The sequence below is a fragment of the Cheilinus undulatus genome, linkage group 21, assembly GCF_018320785.1.
Source record: "Cheilinus undulatus linkage group 21, ASM1832078v1, whole genome shotgun sequence".
Classification (NCBI taxonomy): domain Eukaryota; kingdom Metazoa; phylum Chordata; class Actinopteri; order Labriformes; family Labridae; genus Cheilinus; species Cheilinus undulatus.
This window is the reverse complement of record NC_054885.1, coordinates 19370636-19389894: the sequence shown is the minus strand read 5'-3', so window position 1 is coordinate 19389894 and position 19259 is coordinate 19370636. Positions and strand designations below refer to the sequence as shown.

Sequence of the window (19259 nt, the reverse complement as noted above, 5' to 3'; positions counted from 1 at the left end):
AGAAACTTGAACTCCTTTCACCTGAGGCAGAAACTCACTTTACACAAGCAATCCACCGTTTTCCGGCAGAGAACCATGGACTCCGATTTTGAGGTGCTGACTGTCATCCTGGCCACTTCAAACTCAGCTGCAAGCTGTTGCACTGCCTGCTAGAGGTCCCAGCTGAGGAAGCCAACAGATCCACGTCATCTGTGAAAAAAACCGGGAACTCTCTTCCTCACTGGCTGCGCCTCAAAATCTTGTCCATGAAATCAAAAACAAAATCAGAGGTGTGAGGTTTAGTGAAAGGGATCAAACACACTTCATACTCTGTCTCTGAGGATGCCTTGTATCACTGCTTCCTTTACCCCATAGAAGTTGTTCAACTGATCAGCTGTTATGATGCACTCAGTTTAACATATCAAGGGTATGAACTGTGTAGTCAGTAGGCTCTTTTAACGGACTGATGCTCTCCAGAAAGCTCCATGCATTCAGCTGGCGTTGACAGGACAAGACGGATGGTCCAGACTCAGAGAAAACACTCATGGTTTTGGGCATGGTCGGGCTGAATATTTTTGGGTCTAAGCTATACTGTGAGATACATTTCACTGTTGAAATTTCTCTATCGTCCCTCTACAGAATTGCTCACCACACTACAGTCCAGTCTACTCTGCAAAAAGCTTGAGTTAGCTGTAGTTAATGTGTTGATCTTTTTTGGTTCGGCTCCAGCTGAGATCTAAGCATTTAAGAAACCACTGGTGAAAATGATGTAGAATCAAGGAAGTGAAAGAGTTGTATATTTCCTTAAAGGGATCGTAGTTTAAAAAAAAAGGGGGAGTATTGGAAATACGATGGATAAGTGGCAATGCTGCTCTGTCAACTTAAAAAGTGCAGATATGTCCGTGTTGTCATGTTCAGGAAATCAATTACTGCAATTTTAAGTGGAACTTTGTAATTGATCTTTGTAATCATGGTGTGCTGCTTTGCCTCAGGTGAAAGAATGGTTTGGAACCTCATGCCCTACACAACCAAAGACTTCTCCATCCGCTCTCTGGCCGACCGCATCAGCGATCTCAATCACCTCCTATTCCTGTACCCTGACCGAGCCAAGGATGAGGTTTTCTCCAAATACTACACCCCACCGCTTTGTAAGCAACCTTCTGTTCGCTGCTGCCAGAATGAATGGATTTCTTAATATCTGTATGACTAAGACTGATGCTTGTTTGTTTTACAGCCAAAGCAGTGGATGGCTACGTGAAGCCACAAATCAAACAAGTGGTGCCCGAGTAAGTATAAAGCTTCCTTTTCTGTCTCGTCTTAAATGCTGTCCACCCACCATTTTTCCCCTCATGGCAACATTTAGAGTTAATCTTCAAATATTAGAGCCTGAATTCAGATTAGCTATTAGTTAGTTGGTACAGTTGGAGGAGGCCAATTAAGCATGGCGGAGGTTCCTGAGTGAGCTTGTCTTGCATTCATCATTAGAGTTAGGGTTGTTAGTTAGCAGGGCCCGCTCCCCGCTTGTCTCCACGGCTGCTTCTCCCGCAGCACAGAGAATGGCCGTAATGATGCGGCGAGTCCTGGGAAACACGCTGGGGCTAGTTGCTTAGGCAACTGCTGCACATAGACTCATAGGCTTTTATCTTGGCTTTATGTGTGTCTCTCTTTATTTCTGTCTGTGTCTCAAACAGGTTTACTACAGCAAACCCAGACCCTGCAAGTGGGAATCAGACCTATATGGATCAAGGTGCCTCCCCAGCGCCTGTCAATCACCCTCACACTTACAACATATACCAACCTATGTGAGTCAACAAGTCTTTTAAACATATGAGCAGCTGTTTTGAGTATGCGTTTGTAAGTGTGCGTTTAGTGTGAGTTAAACACGTCTTGTTGTACAAGCTGCTTCGAGCATGGCTTCACTCTGTGTCCTCTCTGTGTGACAGGAGTGACTCGATGCTGGACGCAGACGGAGACTTTGACCTGGACGACACCATGGATGTGGCGAGGCACGTGGAGGAGCTCCTTCGGCGGCCTGTAGAGAGTCAGTGGGGCGGCCAGCAGTCCTGACCTTTGAACTTTTAACCCATGACAGTACCAAACAGACCCCGTCTCCTGACCTGCCCCACTCACATTGACATTTCTCATGGTTTAATTCCATTCATTTCTCTCTCTATTTTCAGGTAGTTATAATGTGAAATGTTAATAATGGTTGTGATTTTCTTTTCAGCATGACAGCATGCATGTCAGTAACTTCTAATAGTTTTTTGTGTCTATAAGTGTTTGTAAAACAGACTAGGTATAACACAAAACATGCAATGTTACAGTATTAGAAAAAAGAAGAAAAGGTATGGTTCATTCACATTGTGCATGCTCTCTGGTTGATTTTCAACAGATTTCAAAAAAGTGATTCTGTACGCAGTCATTTTAACAGTTGAATGTTTTTATTTTATTTTTCTTCTTTGTAAATGGGTTATCTGTATTTGATAGTTACATTGACTCTGACAAAAAAGACAACTTTTGCTTTTTCAACCTTATCTGATTCACTGCTCAGCAAAGTTACGGTTTTTCAAAATCCATGTACACTAACCTTAAGGTGGAGTGACTCTCTCAGCACCTGACAGCACCCACATCAGCACATGTCCAAGTGTAAGATCTATTCGTTCTGATTTGTTCACCAGCTAACACCCAGTAAGGGGGGTTTTATGCACCTCCCTCTCTTTCACAGGGCTATTTGTCTTCTGTCTGCACACAGAAATGCAAATCCGAGCATTTACCCAGCTGCCTGCTTCTCCTCTCAGGTCCCTCTGTTCCCCTCATCAGTGCTACCTCGCATTATCCTACTGACAGTCAGTGTTACTTTGGGTTCCTGCGTTATTTCAGCACCATACTCACATTTAAGGTACCGTCTTTTGTTGTATTATGTGTAAATCTCTGTGAAGAAGATACTGGCTAAGTTTATTTACTGTGTAATGCTTGAAACCACTTACCTAATGAAGTCTAGAGACAGAAAGTTCCACAAATCTGCTCAATTCTCAAACTCAAAGCTGTGCTGTTTCCTTTTCTTCACATCCGTCCACTTATCTCTTTAGTCATGTCATTATTCTGAGTTTGTGCAAGTCTGTGTGACAACATGATCACACCACCTGCTGATGTTGCAAGGTGGACATATATAAGTGAACACTTTGAATCCCAGCTGCTGAACCACATAAAAAACTCAAGGATATAAAGTCAATGTCTGCCTCTTGTGTTTGTCCAGATTGGCTCTCACAGAGCCGCCCCTTTCTGAGACACATACAAGAGAAATTAGTCTAATAAAAAAGCTTGAGAGTACAACCTTAATCCCTCTTCTGACATGCACACAAATGAAACCATGAATAAAAAAAAATGTTGCAAACAGCAGCCTTGCACCTCAGGAATAAACTGCTTTGCTCAGCCAATAAAAGCCAAATAGGAAAATATCTATAAATACAGAATATATAAAATTATTTTCTCTATCATATTTCTATTTTATTATTGCTTCTCTGGCACTCCATGATCGAATGTAAGCCTTATGCATGACTGTGTTGAGGATTTACGTTTAAGAACCTCCTGAGTTTGAGCTGAAGGTTCAGGTCTAGTGTCAGAGGAAGAACAGTTTGAAAGAGGACTCAGAACAACTGGAAACCAGAGAAAATGTTATATTCTATTGTTTTTGTCCAACAAAAATTACAGTATTAAAGATACTCCCTCTGTTTTCTTTTCTTCCTCAAGCATTTGCTGTATCTCACTTTCTTTCCTGTTTTTTTTATCTCAAGCTACATGGGCAGTTTTGATATAATCTTCATTCTGATCAAGCTTTGTTCCACTGTAGTCTGTGTATTTTTTCATGATGTAGATGGCGCTGTGTGCTATTTGATGTATGTACCATGTTTGTGCTTTTGGTTTGTCCCTTGGAGTTATTCCAAGAAACAGCTGTTGAGTCAAAAAGAAGAAAATAAAGTTTTTTAAATAATTTTAACTCAAAGATACTGACATCACTGGAAAATTATTGCTATTTGTAATTTGTTCAGTCAACTAATTTTGGAGTGTTTTTGAGGGAACTTGTGCCCATTCATTCTGAAGAGTGATTGTGAGGTCAGGCACTGTTGTTAGACAAGAAGGTCTGGCTTACAATCTCCATCCCAGTTCATCCCAAAGGTGCTTGATGGGGTTGAGGTCGGTACCAGTCAAGTTCTTCCCCACTGAACTCGTGTCTTTATAGTTCTTGCTTTTTGCACTTGGGCTCAGTCATGGTGAAATAGAAAAGAGCCTTCCCCAAACTGCTGCCACAAAGTTGGAAGCATAGCATTGTCCCGAATGTCTTGGTATGCTGAAGCATTAAGATTCCCCTTCAATGGAGACAAGGAGCCTAGCCAAAACCCCTAAAAAACCCTCAAAACAGCCCCATACCATTATCCCTCCTCCACCAAGGAGGGATAATGGTATGGGGCTGAGTTCATCAGTGAATTGCTTTGACATGCTTTAACTCCAACACTGAGAAAAAATTCTTCAATAGTTAACTAAATGTAAAACAATTAATTTTAGTTGAAGTAAAAATGAAAGAAGGCTGCATGGTGGCACAGGGGTTGGCGCTGTTTCCTCATAGCAAGAAGGTTCAAACCATTTCTGTGTGGAGTTTGCATGTTCTCCCTGTGCATGCGTGGCTTTCTCCAGGTATTCCAGCTTTTTCCCATTGTCCAAAGACATACTCATCAGGTTAATTGTTGACTCTGAATTTCCCCGGAGGTGTGAATCAGAGCGTAAATTTGTCTTTGTATGTCACCCTATTGATAAACTGATGACTAGTCCAGACTCCTCGCCTCTTGCACTCCTCACCAAATCTAAGCGGTTTCGACAGTGGATGGATAAATATGCAAGCTGTTCTTACATCTTTATTTATAAATCAAAGCAGTAATTCTTTACTGAAATGGCTGCTTAAAAATGTGGGAGTTTAAAAATGAGTTTGCCCACTTCTCCAGGCATCACCACACCACTGACCTTTGACCTCCCTTATTCTTGAGAAATATGCTGCATTCCGTTGACTTCTGAAGTTGGACCTCGTAGCTGGGAGTGGCATCACGTCCATACAAGTTGGTAATTGGGGATACTGAAGTTGCCCTGAGTTCACAAGTTGGAATTCTGAGTTCAGCTGGGATTCGAGTTGGCGTCTCAAACTGGCATCATTGGAATATCCGAGATCTGAGATCAACTGGACACTGGAAAAAAACTAGTATCTATACTTCTACCTGAGTAATGAACATGAATACTTTTGACACCTCTGCCAATAGTGGATGTTCGTGCAAAGTGTGAAGAAGTCCTCTTGAATGACCTTGACCTTTAACCTACAACCTAAATCTAGCCAGATCATCCTTTAGTCAGAGTAGACCTTTGTGCAATGTTTGAAGAAGATCAACCCAGATAAATAATGCCTCTGGCCTCAGCTATCACAAGCGTGGAGGCACTAATATACCTCCACACAGTTTCTCTACAAGTCAAACAAAGTCACCACTCTTAATGTGAACACATCTTTAATTGTACCGTACAGGACATTTTCTTAGTAGGTTTATAATAAATTGGTTTTATCACTGACAATTTCTTACATAATGCTATGATTTTGTAATTAATTTCAGTATCTCCATCCATGGACTAGAGCTGGTTTTAAAGTGCTGAAAGGAAATCAACAATTAATTGTGAATTAACATCCTTCACATAAAATATTGTCCAAGTCTGCACAGATTCTGGTTTTGCAGCATTAAAATATGATTTATGATCAAATGCACACATTTAAATTTGAAGTCCTCACACTCATTTGTTTATAAAGCAGTGGTTCTCAACTGGTCTGGGCAAGGACAAGGAGAAATTGTGACCCTAACATCTAAAGTTTTACCAACTAAAACTAATTTAATGAAAACTATTGGAGTTTGGACATGCATGCAAACCTGTTATTTCCCCCTGGTTTTCTGTAATAACAGATTTTGGTTGTTTTTAAAGATTTTCAGACATGAAGACATTATCATGGAAAATTCAGCTCACATCAAGATATTTCAGTCCAAGGTAACAGGATAAATAGATCAGACTCAACTAAAACAACCAGAATTGTCTCCTTGTCCAGCAAAACAGAATAACATATGTGGAAACATGTCTACCTAGAATTGCCCTACATCCTAGATAGTCTTGCACTTTGAAAAAAAAAAAAAAAACATAAAGATGGTTAAAGAGAGAACTTCCAGAGTCCACCATTTATTCAAACGTAAGTTTTACATAATTCTTGTTTAGAGTAAGTATAGAGTCAAACTGATTAAATAACCATGCAGTTTAATTATGCACTATAAAGTCATATTCTGAAGTTATACTGCTGTGTAATCAATAAAACATCAACACTTAAACTGAATTAGCTCACTTCTGCCATCTGGTGGACATAACAAAACACAACTCATTTTTGTGTGTATACGTTGAAGCTTGCCAATTACCTGTGTGTCAGACTCAGGAGGCGTGATAAGGAAACTGAATCAGCATCAGTCAATAAATGTGAGTGAAATAATTTTCATTATCAGGTTTTTCCTAGAAAATGTCGTATGTTTCTATTTTTATGATAAATGAAATATTTACCACAGGTTATTAGAACATCCAGTGATCCATTTGCGTTATTAATTAGCCATGAATAACCTGCAGGCTGCTGTGAGAAAGGCTGAAGGTCAGAGATAGTCAACAGGTGGAAAGGGCTCATAGAGGTCAGGCTGGGTTGTTGCTTAGATACTGGAGCTACATTCACTATGCCTGCTTTACAGAGGTGTAGCATGAATAGGCTGCTGTTGTTTGCTTCTGTTGAAGTACAAAGGTGGGCGTTTCTGTGACAACTGTCACATATATTTTAGTATAATTAGTATTAGAATTCAAATCAAAACCTTGCTGAGATTCCTATAATGAAGCTCAGGGTTATGGGCAGTTTCTTTAAGCTCAGCTTTACAACCAAAGAACTGACTTATAAAGATAGTATTTTCACCTCCTTATCTGATGGCAGAGCTGATGTTTTACTCTTTAGATTAGTGTTCTCAAATAGAGTGGTGAGGCTAGGTGTGCCTTAGATTTTGTACAGCCATGCATTATTACTATAGCTGAACAGAAACGGTAAGATGTTTTAAAGAGGCTGTTTTGTATGGATATGGATGTGGTGTGCCTTGATATTTTGGCTTGCTCTTAGGTGTGCTCAACCCCGGTGTGTCAGTGTCATTTGGGTTTCCTCTCACTCTAACACCTTGTTTGGCCAAATTTGAAAAGTCCTATTCAAGGATATAAAGATCCAATCTGTTATCAGATGTCAAAGGAACAAAGTGTCCAATCATTTCAAAGTGGAGTCAGACTTTTTTTAAAAGCTTGCATGCATTTAATAATATACAACTGTTTTAATGTGATCATTTTTTGATCTTCCACTGCCAACAATATTGTGAAGAAGAAGATATTTATTCAAAAGAAATCTTATAAAGAAGCATCCAGGGTTTGGAAAAGGATATATGATTTGATTTTTTATTTGATAAAACTTTATTCTTAGACGAAACTTGAAACTGTCTGCATTTACAAAATTGAAATTGGACAAAAGATACAAACAAGTGAATATTCAGAGACTGTCGGCGTCGTTTAACAGAGGATTGAGCTCTATTTTCATTTTTGAATCTTTATAAATATGAAGAGATTTTACTGTTGGGCAAAGGTGGGACACTGCCTGGGGAGCCATGAGTACGTAATAAAGTTAATGTTGAGCCAATATTTTTACTTATTGATTAATCTTGTCACACAAAAAAAAAAAAAAAAAAAAAAATCTATCCATGCAAAAAAAACCCATCAGAATACCTGTAATTAATGAACATCTATGCCTCAGGCTTGAGGCCTGTAAGAGATCCTGCTAGAAAACTATAGCAATTTATGATAGCCATAGCATATGACAGTCAGGGTGAACAATATGGACAAATAGCATATCACAATTTGTTATGGCAAGATCGCAATCTCGATTGTATTTGTATTTTCATTCAATTTTTTAGACAAATTTGTGATTTAATGCCAGAAAGAAAAATGTTATGTTTACAAGTCAAGTCTTTCATTTTTTCTATTTATTCTGCAACCTGATAATTAGTGCATTGTTTTCTATACTTACATTGTCACAGTCGGCACCATCAGGTAATGGCTGCGCTGATGGTCTTCTCCATAATACTTAAGCACAGAACATTTCTTTTCCTACATTCTGATCTATTTTCCTGATAAAAATTTGGACATTTTCTGCTCTTGGAGGAGGTTGGATGAACATAGATGTTTTTGTTTTGACTCCCTTTGATATATAAGGGTTGAAAAAGAGGGAGAACAGTGACGGGAGGGCCCCATGCCTGGGTTTGCCTTGGGCCCCAAAATGTCTAAGTCTGTGCGTATCTATCTATATATAAATTAAAGTTTATTATAGGGCTTTATTTAAGCCTTCATTTTCTAAAGGATAGTCAGACATTGAGGAGAGAGAGGGGAAGGGCATGCTGGAGTGAAGCCACAGGCAGGACTCAAACCCAACCTTTGCTTTGAGAACAACAGCTTCTTCATATAAAGTGCACAGCCATAACCACAAGGCTAAAGACACTTCTCCATGTTCAGTGTTAGAGCAGATTTTATGTAGAAGTGGTGCAAAAATTTCACACACACTGTTTAACATTTGCACTGTTCATAAATACTTAAGTAGAGCATTAAAATGACTCTAAACACAATCACTCCAGCAGATGCTCCTGCTCTCTGTTTATTGGTTGTCTTGACACCTTCTCACCACCAGGTGTCAGTAAAGACAAACAAATACACGCAGTGAGCTTGAACAGGCTGGGCAAATTTGGTGTGATGTCTTTAATAAGACATAAACAAGTCACATGCACCTGAACCAACAAAACTAAAAATGTAAAAAAAAAAAAAAAAGATGTTATATGATTTGATGTAGTGCTGCAGCTTTTGTTTAAAAAGAAAAGTAAATACAATTTAGGTATTACCTCAGGATATACCCTGGAAAAATTGAAACTTTTCATGCAGCCCATATAAAACCATGAAAATCCTAAATTTGTCTTAATAATTTGCAAGTTTAACCACTTCAGAGGTGGACTTTAAGGACCAGACATATTGTTTCTGCTGTTTCTATTTCCTACCTGAAACTCACTCACATCAGTTTATTCACTGATGCATTTTATCAGACTTCGAACTTTGCATGAAGCTCAAGCATGTAAGTTAAAAAAAGAAAGGACATAAATAAGACTCTTTCAGTTTTCATGACAGTTTGACTTAAGCAGAGTTGAAGCAGTCACGGTAAATCTAAAAGTAAATGGGCTTAATTTGGCTTAATGAGCCCCCTCCTTTAGTTCCCAACATACACAGTAATTTTGTGATGAAAATAATAATGGAATAAAAAATTTTTATTAAGCATGAAGAAGAATCTATCTGTCCTATACTTATCTCATCAGTTATTTAAGTAATGATGTTCCACTGAGCCCAGTAGGAGCTGATGGTTCCTTCTTGGCATTGTTTGATTGGTTGGTTCACACTGTTACTCCAGTTAATTATTGAATTCACATGTTTCAATTAGACATGTTGGCACATGTGTATGAAGTCAAACACCTGGCCATACAGTCTCTGTTTGCAAACATTTGTGATACAAAATGTGTCATCCTGGAGACGTCTCTGACTTCAAGTTTGGTACTGTGATGGATGCCGCCTTTGCAACTGTGAAATTTCAACTCTGCTGGATATTCCATTTAACTGTAAGGGATATTATTAGAAAGTGGAAGCATTTAGGAACAGCAGCAACTCAGCCAGAAAGTGGAAGACCACCTAAAATCACAGAGCAGGGTCAACAGCTGCTAAGTCGCCAGTGCTCTGCTGATTCCATAGTTAAAGAGTTCTACTATCATTGATGTAAGCTCAAAACAGGGCTACAGGAGCTACGGGAACAGGTTTCCATGGCTGAGCAGCTTGCATGCAAGCCTCGTGTAAATCACAACCTCACTGGACTCTGAAGCAGTGAAAACATCTTCTGTGGAATGACGAATTGTCTCTTCTTGATGCTTTAGCATACCGAGAAATTTGGGACAATGCTATGCTTCCAACTTTGTGGCAACAGTTTGGAGAAGGCCCTTTTCTATTCTAACATGACTGTGCCCCGGTGCACAAAAAAGGACTATAAATACATGGTTTGATGAGTTCAGCGTGGAATAACTGGACTGACCTCAACCCCATCACGCACCTTTGGGATGAATTGGAACAGAGATTGCGAGCCAGGCCTTCTTGTGCAGCATCAGTGCCTGACCTCATAAATGCTCTACAGAGTTCTGACAGAAACTCTGGGGGGCAGCAGACTTTTGACTACTTTTGTCCATATAGTGTATTTAATAAACCCAGAGATGCTTTTTGTTGTCATTTTGACTTGAATCATGACCTGTGTTAATATTTTTTGCAAGCATTTTTAGTTATTAATAATGTAAGGAATTAAAAGTTCTTGTGCTGAACATTAACCAGTTGATTTCATCTCATTCTTCTTAAGGAATTATATTAGTTATTTTTTCTTTTTTGGTGAAAAATCTAATTCCCCTTCTGTTAATTCCCATGCCACTGCTGGACAAAAATCTAGTCACATGCTGTCAGGATATTTAAAGCTGACATATTTTTATCAAACCAAACCAAAAACAAACAAATCTTGTTTTTGTCTTAAGACGAACCTTTATGGGAAAGGATTACTGACACAGTTTCTGTTCCTGTTGGTCTGATGATCACACTAGGCTGTGCAGGAAGTGCGGTGACAGAGCTAAGGAAAACACACCCTGTGCTCTGCGTCTTCGAGTGGCAGGAACTTCCCCTTGAGTTATGATTCAGATTCTCCGTTCACACATGTACGTGTGAGAAGATTACTGTAATTGTAGGTTTTATTTGTCTCTGTATCAATCTTAGAATTTAAAATTAGGTCTCTGTAACTGATGCTGCAAATAATGAACATGAGATATAAAGGTGTCAAGGAACAAATAAAAAAACAGAGGGTTTCTAGGAGGGTGTTATGTGGTGATAAATCCTGAATGTTTGACCAGTTGACCCTTGTTGCCAGCTGGGGCTAGGAATCTTGATCAATAAGCTTCAAACAATTTGATGGTCATTAGAGACCTGTGGGTATGGCGATGGAGATCCATTGGTCTGGCTGTGACAGCTGTTGTAGTGAGAGGGAACAGCGCATGACACAAACAAGGCTGACATCTCACCACAGGAAGCTAAAGCAAACCTCAATAGAAAACAACAAGGGGTTTATTTCAAAATAAAACTGCCAAATCACTCTTTAAGAGCTCTAATACAGTGAAGTTTCTTCTTCACATTAAGCCCTCTCCATCCCTCTTGATCAAGCCATTCTTCCCTGAATAAAGCTGCTGTTTCTAGCATGACATACCGGTGGATCAATGGGCGACCACTTTTTCTTCCAGTGGTTGTCTTTAAATGCTGTGGACTTATCTGAACTAGTTTTACATGAGCATGGAGCCAATGTTTGGGGACAGGTCGTCACAGGCCTGTTCACATTAGACTAAGACAGCTGGGCCAGGCAGGGAGGCTTTTAGAGGCAGAACTTGAACTGAATTATTTCTGAGAATGCATAATACAAGACCCTGTGAGATCACGGGGGGAAGAGGGTGCATGGCGAGAGATTGAGGACAGGAAGGGGGCATGCAATCTTTCTTCTTGACTTTACTATTTCAATCTATCAGCAAGTATTTACAGATTTCAATCACTTTTCATTCTTTCTTTCTTAGAGATGTGCCTGGGCCACCGTGGTATCTATATATATGTCTGTGAGTCATCCTTGTTTTGATGACTGAAATATATTCAAAGAGGCTGCAGATTTTCAACACTGAAGTCACCTAAAATATGTGAATAAGAAAGCTGTAGCACACCGGACTTTCTTTTAACCCCTCCCACACACTGACACAATAGACTCAATGATCATATAGGCTACTGTGTCCAGCAATCAGCTGTGTCATGTGGGCGCTATTTCCACAGAGAGATTCCCTCTATTGTTTGCCGCACTGACATGATAAGAATCTGAACGCAGAATGAATCCTGTCTTTGATGTAAAGATGTTGCTCTGGCTCTGATTAGTCTGGCCACATTTGACAAATCCGAGCAGACGCTGAGCTCACGCCCTCTGCTTGACACAATTCCTTTCATACAAATTGGCTGTGATTTGATTTGCATCCTCTGTGGGTTATAAATGGGGTTGTATTATCCAGGCTTACCGGCCATGTCTTGTCTGACGGTGTGAGCTGGCCTGACGCAGATTTGAACATCCTCCTTTGTTGTAGTTTTTCTTTATATCCTGACTTAAAGGGGTAAGCAGATGTTTGGTTGTGCAGGAACTGGATGAAACTGAGTGACTCTGCACATGTGCAGACCCTCCAAGGACTTCTCTGTTGTTTCCTCCTGCTAACTGTCTTCTAATCAATACCAAAGAAGAGGAGAAGTGGACTGAATGAAGAGTATCTTTGAATCTTTTATGAAGACTCATGTATGTTCTCCTTATGTATTCTGAATTAGCCTTCACTCATATCTTAGCATGAACAATGGATAAAAGCCGTAGTAACATAAGCTTTCCTCTCCTACAACGCAGGTTAGAAGACTTTAATACTGTAACTTGTCTATTATGCATTGATATAAATGAAGCCATGGATTAAAAAGATCCATGCTTTTGTCAGATCTTTGAGATAAAGGTATTTGAGTGTGTAATGAGAGCAGGATTCCCATCAGTAAAGCTACAAAAGAAATTAAGAGATGAAAGAAGTAGCACAAACAAAGATGAATAAAGACACGGGAGATGAAACTAAAGAAGATGAAGCTTCAAAACAACTGGAAGCAGGCACTGACAGAGGAGTCCGTTAATGATCTATTGTCAAGCACTGAGAGCCTGAATGGAGAGAGAGGAGACGGGCAAGGAAGCAGGGAGTGAAAAAGGGGGGGAGTGGCAAACAGCTGGGGCACTTGTGTGCATGTGTGACACAAACAAACACGCTGTTATGGAGATGTTATTATAGGAGAGTTTACAGTATTCCTGTCAGCATGATGAGCACAGTCTGTAAATACAGTGTTTAATTTAATCAACTGAACCAGCTGGAACCACAGAGGAGCCAAATTACATAGAAGCTGCTTCAACAAGTTTCTAGTTTACACTTAAGACATGCCTGTTTGAATTTTTGGAGAACTTGCTTCTTTAAATTGACTCACCAGTATGTAATTGCACCCAGAAGTTTTTCTTTTTTGTAGCTTTGTAGCGGTCATCATGCTATGAACAGAGAATGGAATTCATATTCATTAAAACAGCCCTACAATGAAAAGAAAAAAAGTATAACTACTCACATTATTTTTCCCTTTAAATTGGATGCTTTTACATATAGATTTTTAATATTGGCTCCCTGGCTCCCTCTTATGGAGAGCCTACAGCCTGTCTACTGGTAGGAGTGAGTTTGGGAGTAGTGGTGGGAATTTAAGCTCTATTTAATGATCTGGATCCTTTGGCTCAGCTCAGCAAGAAGAGCCAGCCCTTTTGGCTCCCAAACTGTTCTTCATTTGTCACCATTATCGCTTAATTTTAGCAATGTCATGACATAAGATTGATATTTGTGCTGTTTTTTTTTTTTACTTCAATTATGCTTATTTTGTTTTAATTAGTAAATATACTATGTAATTGTTTAGCAAAATATAACATTTCCTCCAAACTGGCTTGCTAGACAAATAAAACCTGCTCTCTGGCTGGGCAGAATGACAGCTGTTATAAAACATGAAGGTTACACCATCAAACAGGACTCTTTTACAGCGTTGGGTAGCATTACTTTTACTACTAACAGATGTTTAAAAGCTTTTCAGCTCTTCAATATGCTCACAATCTGGCAACAAACTGGGTAAAGGTGTACAGAATCACACAAATGCAGTGCATAATAACGGCACGTATTTGGAGTGGCTGCAGAGCTGATTCAATTAAAACAACATAACATGAATTTATAAACTTACGTTTCAACATGATGGTTTTCTTCTCACTTTCATCCAAAAATCCAACATAAAGGGGGAAATTCCACAGTGTAATGCTGTCCTCTGCCATCTTCTGCACCGCTGATTTGGAGCCTATCCCAGCTGTCGTTGGGCGAGAGGCAGTCAATCACAGGGCTGGCATACGGAGACAAAACAACCAAGCATGCTACAATCACACATACAGTCAATTTAGGGTCACTGATTAACTTTATAAGCATGTCTTTGGTGGTGGGAGGAAGCCCTGCACTGCCTTGCAGCCCTGTTATGTTTCTCCTTACAACAAACGAGTAATGTGAGTTCTCTCACGGGTTACCTTGTTACTCATTATCTCTAACACTGCTCCGTAATGCATGGTGTAACTGGGGTGAAGTGGTGTTAAGAAAAGACTTTTCAATCAATCAAATAACAAACACACAGAATACTTAATTTAAAAAATAAAAATAAAAAAACATTCTGAAACGGGATCCAGATAAAGTCAATCACATAAAAGAGCTGTTTTTTTGACCCGACTCGTTTATGGGAGTGAGTATGGGATAAATCACTTTTAAGCTTCTATTTAGCCATGATAGTCAGAATTCTTGGACATTAAAACCCTTTTAGAATCTCATTTTTTTGCTGGCTTCTTCTTTTTCATGAAAAGGTCCAAGAAATTTTACATTTAGCCTTACAATGAAGATTTTACTTATCCATTCCAGGAGAAAGTAAGGTTTTATAATGTTTTTGGAGAACTTTTAATCAGTTATTCGGGCTACCGTGAACACTTGTATTCATATCCTGCTTAAAATGAGTTCCAGTAGTGGTTGAAATTAACTTCGCATTGAAAACCTTGTACTGAGTTAAGGCCAGGTTACAGTAGGCTATTTGTTTGAAAACAACACGCAGCATTTTACCACGCACTTATTGCTAGCTAGCGGCAAACAGTGGGCTCTGCAGAGGCTAGCCTCTTATTTGGAGAATGCAGAGAGAACATGAAGGTTTTCTATCCCTGGAGTGGATATTTTCCTCGTATTATGACCCTTTTTTTCTACCCCGTCCACACAAAACCCCCTTTGGGTTGAAATGACAGCATAACAACCTCCAAAGCTAGCATTAGTCTACTATTTTTTGTTGCTGTACCACGTTACGCTCAGTTTAGCATCTAAATTCGGAGCAGTTTATCAGCATTGGAAGGGTTATGACCTTAACTAAAAGCTTTTGCCCTTTTCCTCACCTCAGGGTTAACCTCCCGTTAGATGCTTGTCCCGCCCACCTACGTGATGTTACAATGAGGGGTGTCATTTTCATAATGCGGTATCTCAGCTTGTGTAAAAAAAAAAAAAGTTCGTGTGAGTAAGCTCATTTTCGTTTAACAGTCTCCTCCAGCCTTAAGTCTAAATAACCACAGATTTAGTTCATAAAAGGCGCGCATTTTAAGAATCAAACTGTGATTGCGCGCGACACGCTTGATTCAATTCCACATGCACGCGCCCATGTGTGTTTGCGTTTATTGCGATTGCGCTCTCGCAGTCTTGAATTTGTCCCGCGGATGCATGTAGAGGAGAAGGTCTCTCGTTTGCAAGCAGTGCAGAAGTGTAGAGGACGGGAGGAGGTGCGCGCAGCGAGCAGAGAGTCCACAGAAGTGAACGTGGGGTGAAAAACAGATTTTTTTCGGACAAGGAGACGAAAGTACGAGCTGTGAGTGTGAGCCAACACGACAGCAGCGAAGACTCGACCTTAAGTCAGTGTTCACGGTGCCCCTAGAAAGCTAATCGGACGAGGTCGCGTGTGGGGTACACACCGTCTGCTCGTTATTTCAGCAGGACGGCTCTGTACGTGGATTCTCACTTCTCTCCACATGATGGACCAGCAGTGATCCGGAAAAGAGGACGAGCCGCTCTGGACGTCAACAAGTCCACCGTGCAGTGAGAGAATGGGTTGTTTTTACATTGTGGAGGGGAGGGCTTTGCTGTAACACCGGCGGATCATGGCAGGGGTACACGCTTCAGATGCTGTGTCGGGACATTTTCTGGATCCTGCCATCAGCGCCCAGCCGGCCCAGGGCGCGACCAGTGTACCGGGAATCACGGGCGATGCGGCCGCGCTGACGCCGACCGGTACCCGGGCGTACTTGGAGGTGTCAGCCGCTGCCCAGGGCTACGGGGCCGAGGGAGTGTACACCAATGGACGGTACAAGGAGCAAGGCAGTCCAAGGATCGGGAGTGGCAGCCGTGATAATTCAGCGGAGAGAATTCAGGGAGCTGGAAACCCACCTTGCGGCATCATGAAGGTTGGTTGAAGCACTTTATTCCAGATAGGATTCTCAAGGTGACACGAGGGGGCTTTCCTAAGTGGCTGTGACACATTGAACGCTGGCATAACAAGCAGTAAAAATGTGTGGGAAATCCAAAATCTGTGCTCCAGAAACTTCTGGTGGTCATTAAAGTTCTGAGTGGCAGTAAAAACGGAATCAAGGTTACTTGTAGTTCTGAAAGTCCCCTTCTTTACTAGCTCGTCCCAACAGAGTACATGCTTATCTCAGAGCTTCTTCTTCTGAGGAACAAAACACATTTCACAATACCACAGTTACAAAATTTGATACGATTCTAGTAAAAATGAATCATTTTTGATAGTGCGATAACAAAACCTGAAGTCCCTGACATTTAAACTGGCCAGGGTGTATTTCAAAGTAATAGAATCTCCATGATTTTGATGATTGGTGGGATCAAGAAACACAGAAACTTAATGATATTTAGACATATTTCTTGCTAGGGATGCACAGATGCATTGGTTTAGCATCAGCATTGGGAAAAATCAGTGCGTTTGAGAAGCACTATAATAATTTAGGTATAGACTGATATCTGTTGCAGACGTTTATCTGTTGTGCTCTATCAATTTAATGCAGACATTTAGCAAGTCTAGCGCATGATTTAGAGGAAAGATTTATCTCTCGGCAGAAGATGGGAGCAGCTGGACAAACCAATCTGTTTTATAGTCAAACATGGGATAAAATGCTGGCACTTTTGGTGTCTAAAACCATAATAAGAAATGGAAACTAGACATCAGCATCAGCTAAATTATTATTTTGAAACACTGGTATCAGCATTGGTCCTGATTATTATAATTCATGCAGGTCAGCTTAACCAAAAGAAAAAGGAGGGAAACTTACTTATATCAAAAATCTTTCTTAAATACAATATAGAAATTCTATATTAATTTGGTTCTACTATAAACAGACTTTTTACAGGGCAAGTCTGGCATCGCTGCACGGTGGTGCAGGGGTTAGCACTATCGCCTGGTTTGGAATCCTGGTCAGGGCCTTGCTGTGTGGAGTTTGCATGTTCTCCCTGTGCATGTCTGGGACCTCTCTGGGTACTCTGGCTTCATGCCACCACCAAAAAAGTACTCATTAAGTGAATTGGTGACTCTAAATTGTCCGTAGATGTCATCGTAGCATGCTTGGTTTTCCGCCTCTACAGCCAGCTCTGCGATTGACTGGCAACTAGGCCAGGGTGTACCCCACCTCCTGCCCAATGACAACTGGGATAGGCTCCAGACTAGGGATGTCAAGATTACAGATTTTCTTGGTGCGATTAGTGTCAGAGAAATAATTGTGATTTTACAATTATCACGATTATTTTTGCATTAATTCATTTCACACTACCATGAATAAGTAAAATCACATCAACACTCTTTATAGGTCTTGTATTTTAATTTATTTCCATCCTAGGATGCTCTCATAACAAAATAATATATCAACAATGTAAAGTAACCAATAATTACAAGAAAAATAATCCCATTGGGATGGACCACTCAAGTGGTCTTAGCTGAGTAGTGTTTGAGTTTAAAAGCTATAATTTAGTCAGTCACGTCTATTTTATATCCCTCAAATATAAACACATTCATCATTTTCACAACTGTGTTTATTAAAGTTTCTTGTCAAAAACAAAGTTTTTCCATTTTTATGTGGCATTTGAACACATCATAACATATATAGTACAATTGTCTAATTTACTGAGGTCATCTGAACGCATCATATTTTCCGTCTTCAGCTATTAAAGTTCGCTAATTAACTTCAGTTCTGCCGATTCCACCTCAGATTTCTACACTGGATTAATATTGTTAACAAACAGGACTAGCTCAAAGTTTTGAAGCACTTTTCAGCATTAATCTGAACAGCTGAAGAAGAAAACTGTCCTGAAGCAGCTTAAGTGAGGGATATGAGCCTGTAACTGCCAGTACTCACTCACAGGCAGCGTCTTTTTTCCTCAAGCTGACAGTTTAAGGTACATTCTTGTTTGATGTGATGCATGACACTTTTAGTTTACGTTCCCCTTGGAAGAACTGATGTATGTTTTTACACCAGTCTTATCTTGAAATGACCTTACGTCACAGAGCCTGTGAGACTCGATAGCAGTATTGATAAGCTAAAATGTTATTGATGCGGATATTTCAGAAACACAGAACCGGGTCCTTATGGACCCGGGTTTTGATCCCTTCCCAAACACTGACATAACTTAACCCAGTTACTGTTTACCTTTACTTTGGCGTACAACGCCGGGTGGTTATCCCACAGGTGCTGAAGTATTGCCTGATTTCATGGCGACTTTTTTGTGGCATGTTATATATTTAGGCTGGCCTTCCACAGTGACACCCTGGTCATTTTTTTTTGTATCCAAAAAAATCCCACATGGCTGACTTCAACCGTTTATTCAGAGAGAACAGCTCTTCCTCTTTCATGCTGTAGCTTGTTTGGGACTGTGACACGCCTCCGCCTGCAACTGCATGAAACAACAGGAGGCGGTGACACGCAGATGTTGTGTAACTTTGTTTTCGTTCCGGGCAAGTTGCGCTGTTGTACCAATATGGTTCCCGGCATAATCTTTTCTGGAAATTGACGGTATTTAGGAAACATTACGATTAACTGATCGTAAAGGTTAATACGGCAATTAATTGTGAAAACGGGTAATCGTGCCATCCCCACTCCAGACCCTGGGCGACCTTGAATGGGATAAGTGGTGTAGAAAATGAATGAATGGATGGAATGGATCTAGAGTTCAGTCGATATTGCACCTCTCAGTGGTTGGATGAAATCACAAGAATCCCAAGACATTGCAATATTGCATGTACTGGAATGTGCACATGAACACACCACAGTCATGGTTGAAAAACCATATATTATTCATCCCTACAAGAAACACATTATATTATAACAAAATGGA

At 40.2% G+C, this 19259-nt stretch overlaps 2 protein-coding genes across 2 annotated transcripts in view; both read left to right on the top strand.

Annotated features, from left to right (window-relative positions):
* Window positions 1–3982, top strand: part of stat5a (signal transducer and activator of transcription 5a) — a 74990-nt gene extending 71008 nt beyond the window's left edge. Inside the window, exons 16-19 of the mRNA XM_041817352.1 lie at window positions 972–1127; window positions 1214–1265; window positions 1671–1781; window positions 1923–3982. Coding sequence (XP_041673286.1) covers window positions 972–1127; window positions 1214–1265; window positions 1671–1781; window positions 1923–2046 — 443 coding nt within the window. The 3' untranslated portion in view covers window positions 2047–3982. The remainder of the gene's footprint in view (window positions 1–971; window positions 1128–1213; window positions 1266–1670; window positions 1782–1922) is intronic.
* Window positions 3983–15564: 11582 nt separating this feature from the next.
* si:ch211-210g13.5 (inactive phospholipase C-like protein 2) overlaps window positions 15565–19259 on the top strand; it is a 110575-nt gene continuing 106880 nt past the window's right edge. Inside the window, exon 1 of the mRNA XM_041777701.1 lies at window positions 15565–16327. Within this exon, the coding sequence (XP_041633635.1) occupies window positions 16025–16327 (303 nt within the window). The 5' untranslated portion in view covers window positions 15565–16024. The remainder of the gene's footprint in view (window positions 16328–19259) is intronic.